The sequence below is a fragment of the Bidens hawaiensis genome, unplaced genomic scaffold (genome assembly GCF_021521415.1).
Source record: "Bidens hawaiensis isolate Kalapana, Puna unplaced genomic scaffold, B.hawaiensis_p1.1 tig00042047_1, whole genome shotgun sequence".
Lineage (NCBI taxonomy): Eukaryota > Viridiplantae > Streptophyta > Magnoliopsida > Asterales > Asteraceae > Bidens > Bidens hawaiensis.
Genome location: NW_027505757.1, coordinates 95,802 through 106,119, shown reverse-complemented (window position 1 = coordinate 106,119; position 10,318 = coordinate 95,802). Strand labels below are relative to the sequence as shown.

The window sequence follows — 10,318 nt, the reverse complement described above, 5'->3', positions numbered from 1 at the left end:
CGGTTGTCTCAAATAAGCCGTATCATTGGTGCTTTCATTGTCTCATCATGCCACCCAAACGTGATAATCAGACCCTTGAAGACTCGATCAATTCTTTGGTTGAAACCCTCACAATCAACTCTGCTGAACATACCACCAAACTTGATCTCCTACTCAACAACTTCACTGAGCAATCCAAACTACTCCTAGCTGCCATCACCAAGCAAACTGGACCCACCAATAACACCACACCTTAAAACACAGATCATGCTTATGAAATTCGCCCACCCAAGCTTATGCTCAACACATTCGATGGTTCTAACCCATTGGATTGGCTTTTTCAAGCCGGCCAATATTTCTCGTTTTACAAAATTGAACCGGCAGACCGACTTACCATGGTTCAGTTTAGCCCCACGGGCGATGCTTTGAGCTGGTACAAGTACCTTCATAACAACCACCTCCTCACAACATGGGACGAGTTTACGCGGCTGCTTGAACTTCGTTTTGGCCCGTCCGCATATGATAACCATCAAGCTTCTCTTTTTAAACTCCGCCAAACAACCACTCTTACCGCATACGTGACCGAATTTGAACGACTCAGTAACTGTGTCGTGGGACTACCGGCCGAGGCTCTCCTCAACTGCTTCCTATCCGGTCTCCGGAAGGATATTCAACAAGAACTAGCCATCTTAAAACCGACCTCCCTTCCTCAGGCTATTGGTCTCGCTAAACTTTTGGAAGACAAATTGGCCGACCAACGTTATCGACCACGTTCAAACCCACCCTTTCGGCCGACTGCGACCGCAACCACCTCCTAAACTACAACCCCTACTACACCTGGCGCTACCAATACTCAGCCCTTGTTACCGACACCGCCAACTACAGCCCAACCCTTACCACTCACTCGGCTGTCACATGAAGCCATCCAACAACGAAAGGCAGCGGGTCTTTGCTTTCGTCGTCCAGAAAAATACCATCCTTGCCACCGTTTAAACCCACCCATGTTCCATCATATTGTTGACAATGATGAACCACCCCTAATTGACTTCGATATTCCAACCACTACCCACCCCTTAGCCGATACAAACACCGAAACCGCTCCCACACCCTCGCCCGATACCGTCACATATCCCCAGTTTTGGTCTCTGTCACCGGCTGCAATCCACGGTATCGCATCCCCAAAGGCGCTCCGTGTTACTGGAAGAATCGCGGGACAATCGGTTACAATTCTTATTGATTCCGGGAGCACGCATAACATTATCCAACCCCGTAAAGCCTCATTTTTAAAACTACCAATCACCCAAATACAACCTTTCTCCGTCATGATTGGAAACAGCGAGTTATTACATTGCACGGGGCTTTGTCCCGAGGCTACCATAATTCTCGCAAAGCAACCGTTTCATGTACCTTTATTCGTCCTACCGATTGAAGAAGCGGACATCGTCCTTGGCATTGCTTGGTTAAGTTCCTTAGGGAAGATCACTGCCGACTTTGCAATTCCTTCTATCACTTTCAACTGCCGTGGTAACGAGATCACCCTCACCACCGAACCACTATCATCCCCGGCTACACCGGCTACTCTCCACCACTTACTTTACCCCGATGCAATACCATCTATGCATACTCTCATTGTCCAACCAAGTCCCGATCTTGAAACAAACAACCCATCGCATCATTCGAACCCCCAAATCCAACAGTTATTGGATAACTACTCTCACTTGTTCGCCACCCCGAAAACCTTACCACCAACTCGTCAGCATGATCACCATATCCACTTACAACCAAACGCTCAACCCGTTAATGTCCGGCCCTATCGCTACCCGCATTATCAGAAAGAAATTATGTCCCGTCTCATTACGGACATGCTCACAGATGGTGTTATTCGACCAAGCACTAGCCCATTTTCCTCTCCGGTACTCCTCGTGCGTAAGAAAGATGGCACGTGGCGTTGTTGCGTCGATTATCGCGCTTTGAATGCCCTTACTATACGCGACCGTTTTCCAATTCCTACGGTTGACGAGTTGCTCCAGAACAGTGGATGGACACTATGAATTCCTTGTCATGTCGTTTGGTCTATCCAACGCACCATCCACCTTTCAAGCAGCGATGAACGACATTTTTAGAAACGTACTATGTTGTTTTGTTTTGGTATTTTTCGACGACATTCTCATCTACAGCAAATAATTAGCGGAACACCTCGAACACCTTCGACAGGTCTTTCACCACTACTTTGCTAAACTTTCAAAATGTGTCTTTGGTGTTGAAGAAGTTAATTATTTGGGTCATATTATTTCGGGTCGAGGTGTAGCTACTGACCCGGAAAAAATTAATGCGGTTCAAAACTGGCCGACCCCTCACTCGCAAACGGCTCTTCACGGATTCTTGGGGCTCACTGGTTATTACCGACGCTTTGTTCGTAATTACTCTCACATTTCCGGTCCTTTAACTGACTTGTTACAAGGTTCAAAGAAATTTACATGGTCCAACAAGGAACAAATGGCTTTTGAAACTCTTAAAACAACTATGACATCATTACCGGTTTTATCCTTTCCAGATTTCTCTGTGCCATTTGATGTCACTACGGATGCCTCTTATTATGGTATTGGAGCCGTATTATCCCAAGGTGACAAACCCCTTGCGTTTTTTTAGCAAAAAACTTAGCCAACGCATGCAAGCTGCATCCGCGTATATTCGCGAGTTGTTCGCTGTTACAGAAGCTGTTAAAAAGTGCCGGCATTATCTATTGGGACGACGTTTTCGTGTTTTCACCTATCACCACAGCCTCTATCATTTATTAACACAAGTAATTCAAACCCCAAAACAACATAAGTGGGCAAGCAAATTATTGGGTTATGATTTTGAAATACATTATAAACCGGGAAAGGAGAACAAAGTGGCAGACGCCTTGAGTCGTATTGATAGCCCAGAACTATTCACTCTCTTGGTCCCGTATTTTCCATGGTTACATGAGCTTCAGGATTTTTATACGGTTCACCCGGACGGTCGGGCACTCGTACAGGCACTATCGGAAAAACCAATCGAATATTTACATCACCGGTTACATGACGGCTTAGTTTATCATCGCAACCGTTTGCTCATTCCGACTTTACCCGCTTTACGATATAAACTATTGCAAATGTTCCATTCGAGCACTATGGGAGGCCACTCCGGCATCACAGCGACAGTTAAACGTTTGCAAGCCTCATTCTCTTGGTCAAATCTTCGATCCGAAGTGACCCGCTTCATATTTGATTGTCTCGTTTGTCAACAAACCAGGGCGGCTAATCATAAACCGTATGGTCTTCTCCAACCACTTCCAGTTCCAAATCAGGTTTGGGAAGAAATTTCAATGGACTTCATTACACACTTGCCACCATCAAATGGGAAAACAACTATTTGGGTCATTGTGGACAGACTCACAAAATTTGCTCATTTCCTTGCTTTGCCAACAAAGTATACTGCAACTCAGTTGGCTTCCAATTTTATGGAACACATTTATAAGCTTCATGGTTTGCCAAAGTCAATCTTATCGGACCGTGATCAGTTATTTCTCAGTAGCTTTTGGAAAGAATTGTTTAAAACGTTGGGTACTACGCTAATGCATATCCTCTGAAATTTTGGTAAACCAAAAGAAACATTCCGGATATAAAGGAACAACAATCACAGAAAATAACATATCCTCTGAAAAACTCCCCAAAAATGAAACGGTAATCGACAATTTAGCAGTCCCCACAACCAAACTACAAACCTTGTCAAGACCGAAAAATACAGAAATTAACCATAATTTAACCAAAATAAACGGATGCTACAGGTAATAAGCCAAAATAAATTACCTGAGACCTCAAAACGCTCCGATGCCAGGTAGCATGCAGCACAACAAAAAAGAAAGACAATTAATAAGCGTAGAGAACACCTGTAAGACACGCGTTAGAAGAAAATAAAGTTCGACACAGACCAGGCCCCACCTGATTCAATACAAAAGAGAAAAGAAAAAAAAACAATAATGAAATAGTAACAATCAGAAGACGGACTGTTACATTTGAAGTTCTCACCGCAACCAACCAGACAAGAAGAAAGTTTGTGATTTTAGCACAAATATATGATATATAATTACATATATGTCCCAAGGAACAACTGCGGCACCAAACTTTCAATTTATACTATATATATAATAATGGAGTTGAAAGATCCATGTCAAGCTATAAACGAAAATAATACTCATAAATGCTCTTAAAACGTCATAAAATAAATTATGTTACAAAATCATGAGTAATATTATCAGTGTTGTTGAAGAACCTATTATTTTTTAACATTGCTACAACTCATAATTTAATGCATCCAATCAAGGCTAATTGTAAGTTATAGATTAAAATATCAAATCAACACCATTATATTTATGTTATAATTGGTTGCTAAGAGAAAAACAAAAATCAATTTGTTCTACTCATATTAACTCTTTTTATAACAAATCATAACAACGTATTAACGAAATGACATGTTCAAATATTACAATTATTATGATGGATTAATTACCAAAATTAATTCTGATGACGGGGGTAGTCCAAGGAATTAATAAAATGGCTTTCACACATTAATACTAAAAAGGTTAGAAGGTTAAAAGGTTCGTTTCCCGCCCAATTTATGTAAACAAGTACGTCAACAGTAACCACGTGCAACAGTACAACGTCAAATCACTGTTCACATCACTGTTCCCTCTGAACAAGGGACATGTTCAGAAAAAGTAATATTATTATAATCATAGACCAACGGTCAAAAGCTTCCTGCCCATAAAATGTCAACTCTCTAGCAAACTGGAGGTTAACTAGTTTACCCACTGGACAAAAGGCTTGCATCTCTCCCTCTATAAAAGGAGAACCCATCCATAAACAAGGGAGGATGAGATCTGGAGAGTTAACACATACTCCCTGATCTTCTCTTCTTCCTTGAGAAACTAGCACTTTGCTTGTTTCTTTCTTACTTCACAAACATCATACCTTCACTAAGAACTTCATCCAAAAACCGATCTCAAACACCTCGGTCTTGGATCTACGGTGAACTATAACAACTAACTACAAACTAGTGAACCTCTCTCTGCGTTTTGCAAACGTAGAGGGACACCACGACCTCTGTTAGGTTAACATGAACCCTTCAAGCCTGTTAGCCTAACCAGTCTATTCACTATCATTGGTCTTATAATTGTTGTAGGAGCAAGTTGGCGCCCACCGTGGGGCTACACAGCTTACTTTATCTTAAAGACCAGTAGTGTAGTTCCAATTTCACTAAAATGGCCATGACGGAAGGTGGATCTCCCGATGAAGTCGACCAGGTGTCAAGAACACTGACACCAAGTGCCGGCCAAGAAACTCCGGCGACAACCACACCTTTTTCCACTCCGCGAGGAACTCTGACGGAACCTTTGTTCCTCAAGTTTTCACCTTTCCGAACTCCAACCCCTTCACGATCCGGAGTTCCTTCTCCCCATGCAGGAATCACGAACACCCCGGAGCGTGTCGACTTGACGCTGGAAGGGGTATCACGGCATTTCTTGCAACTAAGACATCTTCTTGACTAACACGTGAGCCAAGAAAGAGAAAAGGGGATAAGAATAAGGCTGGAGTATGACGATCCGGAGCCCTCACTGTCACTCGGACTTCCACCTTCCCCTCTAACCAGCTCACGACCGGATGCTTCTCATTTAGAAGCTAGTCAAGTGTAACATGCCAACCTTTTAACCCATCTCCTTATGCCTATGGGAGACTGTCACACCCCGGCCAAAGGCGGAAAGCCAAGGGCGTGGACGAAGTCGCAGATTGAATAAGCCATAACACAGGTTAAGAGTCTAAATGAAATGCATACATAAATATTCAAGTTACATTGTTCAAAAGATACAAATAACACCACAATTGTCCAACAGATACTGAATCTAGTACTACGCCTTCGGTCTTCTCCTAAGGCCATCTAGAAATCCCTGTTCTTCATCTATCAGCATTACCTAAAAATATGCAGGAAAACGTCAACTACAAAAATAGTTGAGTGAGAACATAAGTTTATGGTAAAAAAAGAAAAAGGGATTTCATACACAAGCATGCTAGACCAAGTTGTAGGGGTTTATATATAGGGTGTACCAGCGGCTAACCCACCACTCCTACAACTTGTTCTACCATGTTTGAGTATGATCCCGGTTTTTAGGAAAAATAGTTAGAAAAAGAACAAGCGCACCAAAATAGGTTGTAGGGGTTTATATATCCAAAGTGAGAAGACAGATCATAAGTAAAAGCGTAGTGCGGGTACATGGATCATTACAGTTCATAATAGTGCGCGAAAAGCGTACACGTGGGTCATTGAGTGTAGAGGAGAGTCCAGAGTTACGATGTGTGTGAGGCAACGCAATAGTTCATAATACTCGAGATAATTGCACATAACAGATAGACCAAAAGAGCAAGTAAAAACACATAATACACATAAGAGGCCACGCGAGGAATACGAGACTTACATGGATTCACACAGAATCCAAGGCCGTCGAGTCAGTGTTGGTTAGATGAGCCTTACATGGGTCCCGCAGGATACCCAAAGCAGTCGAGATAGTGGCCGTGGTTCATAGAGCGACAGTGTAGGGAGCATATAGTTCGTAGTACAATAACGTGTAGAGCAAACGTGTATAGTGCAACAGTTCATAAAGTAACAGTTCATAGGGCAGCAGTTCATAGTGAAGTTACAATTTATAAAGTAAAGTAATTGTGATAGTGCTTACATTACATTAAGTTATAAGTGAAAGCGTGTAAAAGCAGAGAAAACAGTGTGTAAAGGTTTTGAAGTAAAGTGTTTTTGCATATTTCCACCCCGTGGTTTGATAAGGCAATATAGTTAAAAAGGGGTTATGAACTCACCTTGATCTCGGGTTAGGATGGTGCTACAATAGATCTCCTTAGCCTAGAATTGGACATATATATAAGGTTAACAACGCGTTATAAGTCTAAGAAAACGAGCTTACGCGACCTCGAGCAAAAACTAGGTTTTAAAGACGAAAACAGCTTGGTTCTGGCTTGATTCGGTCGAATGGGCACACATTCGGTCGAATCTGAGGCACACTCGATCGAACTAGACACACACTCGGTCGAACCAGCTGGGAAAACTCGTTCGGTCGAACATGGCACTTGTTCGGTCGAATAGACACTCGTTCGGTCGAATACGAAGCTCATTCGGTCGAATGAGGTGGAGACCATTCGGTTGCTTCCCTATTCGGTCGAATGGACTGGTTCGGTCGACTGGTTCGACCGAATGAGTCCTGAGTCGACGCCTTCAAACCGGGCGACGGAGAAACCTACGGGATTTCGCGATTTTCATGATTTTTCACCCAAAATCGAAGTTTTTGACATGGAAATGCTCGGGATTGAAAGAACTAATGATTCCTAGTGTTTTTATACACAAAGACCTGCATTTTGACACCAAAACAAGACGGTTTTTGACCCGAAAACTCTAGAAACGAAAATGGGTGTTTTTGCTCGATTTGAGGCCGAAAATGGTTATGAAAACGGATGATTTTCGAGAGGGACCTACCAAAAACGAATTGCTACAAGATTCCGGGCTCGGATTTGCGTTTTGAACACTTTCTCTCTCTAGCTTCTCTCTCTAGAATGAGAGCGTTTGGGTGTGGGAGTGGGAGAGAAGAAGAGAAAATGGGGGAGTTGTCTTGAACTTACGTTTATATACTCGGTTTCTTGGGTTCGGGTTTTGGCTCGGGTTGGTTTTCCTACGGGTCAAGACGGGTCGAGTTCATAAAATTTATAAAACGAAACATTTTTCTAAAAACTTTTAAAAAATAACTTTAAATAAAATATCTGAAATCTTTTAAAATAATGAAAATATCATTTATTTACGAAAGATAGATTTTTGGTCACCGGGTTAAATTTCGGGATGTTACAGAGACCAAGCCCAACGGCTTTCCCTTTGTTCACTTCACAACCCCATGGACACGAGACCACTCTTGACCAAATATGGCAGTCACCAGCTTCAAGTGTTCCTCCTACGGCCACCACATGGGAGCAGGCCATGACGGTCTTGCCCTTGGCTCGGAGTGCCGCAATGAGCACCCCCATGGGAACAAACCAAATAGCAGGAACTCCTGAAAGCCTTCAAGGCTTTAACCTCATGCGTCAGATGATGGCTCAAATGATGGCACACTTCCCTTGGACCCAGCTCATCAACCAAGCGCTAGGTACTCACCAAGGAACGACGAGTCATAATCTCACTACAAGGGTAGAAGAAGACCTTGCCAAGCCTTACAAGCCCGGTAACCTATCTTGTTTCTCTCAACAAATTGGCAATTATGACTCTCAAACGAAAATCAAGATGCCACCCCATATAAAAACATATGATGGGACCGAAGATCCCGAAGACCACCTCCAGGTCTTCACTGGTGCGGAAAGAATCGAAAAATGGTCACACGCTGAATGTTGTTTGATGTTCATGCAAACACTATTCGGATTAGCCAGGATGTGGTTCAACGACCTTCCTGCCCAAAGCGTTCAAAGCTTCGATGATCTGACCAAAGGATTCTTTGCCAACTTCTCACAACAAAGAAGGTACGTCAAGGACGCCACGGTCATTTTTCAGATAAAAAAAAGATGATGAGAGCCTTCGAGATTTCATCGAAAGATATAAGAAGGAAGGGTTGACATATGTGGGGGCAGACGAGAAAATGAGTGTGGCAGGCTTCATGAACACCATCACCTCCATGTACCTCACAATGGACTTTAACAAGTGCCTGCCTAAAACCCTTGAGGAAGCCCTCGAACTAGTTGAAGCTCATATCCGAGGCGAAGAGGCCGTTGATTTCAAAGAACAAAGAAAAAGAGCTCCTGGTTGGCGAGGCAACGGCCACAACCGAAAAAGAGGGAACTTCAATCCCTATGGTATATATCCAAAGAACTTAGATCAACGAAGGTTTGAAGGTCGGAACCCTCCGAGCATTGAAAAGACTGTGAACTTCACAGCTTAAACCAAAACCCCTCAGGAGATCCTTGCCACTGAATAAGTGAAATGCAACTTCCGACCTCCTCAACCCTTGCCCAAAAACAAGAAGAACGAAATCTCCACCCAGTTTTGTGACTTCCACGAAGAAAAAGGTCACCACACCAATGACTGGTTTCAACTCAAGAGAAGAATTAAAGAAGCTGTCAAGTCTGGAGAATTGGCCCATTTGGTGAAAGGGGTCAAGGACAAGATGGCTGAAAGAAAGGGCAAAGAAGTGAATATGGTGAATATAAACCAAGGTGTTCCCCACAAACGACAACGCTTGGAGGCTTGGGAGCTTCAATGCGTCTGCTTCCCACCACCTCAAAGTGACTTACTCTCAAACCCTATGACGGTGGAAGCAAACGTAGGAACACTCAAAAAAAACAAAGCCTACATCGACACGGGGGCGGCCACATAGATCATGTATGAAAGGTTCTTCAACCGGCTAAGTAAGGAAGAGCGTTCAAGGCTTCAACCCTCCGGGACATCTATAAAAGGTATCGCCGATATACCCATGAAGCCTTTAGGCCAACTAACCCTTAATGTCTGTTTTAGTGAAGGCAAGATGAAGAAAACCAAACCACTCACATTTATGGTAATCAACACACCTTCCAACTATGATGTAATCATAGGAAGGCAAAACCGATCAACATGAAACTCAAAGTCGACGATCTGGTAATAAAAAGCAAAACCGAGCATCAAATGCTTGATGACATACATGAAACCTTCCAAAACCTAAGGAAGATCAACATGAAACTCAATCCCGGAAAATGTTCATTCGGGTTCGAGGAAGGCAAGTTTTTAGGACACATCGTGGGGAAACAAAGCATAAAAGCTAATTCCAACAAATTCAGGGCTGTTCTTGAAACTAAATCTCCACAAAGCAAAAAAGAAGTGGAAAGTCTGAACGGAAGGATTGCAGCCTTGAACGTTTTACCTCCAAGCTTGCTGAGAAATCCCTACCCTTTTTCAAAGCACTAAAGGGTTGCACCAATAAGAAAGATTCAGGTGGACGGAATAAGCAGAAGAAGCCTTTAGTTAGATGAAGCAACACTTGGCTTCATTTCCAGCTATTGCAGCCCCTGAAACAGGAGAACTGATATTTGTCTATCTCTCAGTCGCTGAAGAAGCATTAAGCGTGGTTCTAACCATCGAACGAGACAAAGTTCAGACCACCAAAAATGAAGCTAAATACGAAGCATTGAACGCCGGTCTAAAAATTTCCAAAGAAATGAAGATCCAAAAGCTACAAGTCTTCACAGACTCGTTGCTTGTTTCAAGTCAAGTCAATGATAGCTATGTAGCAAAAGAGCCCAACATGAAG

General features: G+C 42.9%; 1 protein-coding gene across 1 annotated transcript; it reads left to right on the top strand.

The window, feature by feature from the left end:
• Positions 1 to 374: 374 nt before the first annotated feature.
• On the top strand, positions 375 to 797 carry LOC143615185 (uncharacterized). The gene has a single exon (XM_077088378.1). The coding sequence runs from the start codon at positions 375 to 377 to the stop codon at positions 795 to 797; it is 423 nt and encodes a 140-aa protein (XP_076944493.1).
• Positions 798 to 10,318: the final 9,521 nt, after the last annotated feature.

Excerpts from the sequence above, each read along its gene's own strand:
- LOC143615185 (XM_077088378.1), top strand. The coding sequence starts at position 375 with ATGGTTCAGTTTAGCCCCACGGGCGATGCTTTGAGCTGGTACAAGTAC.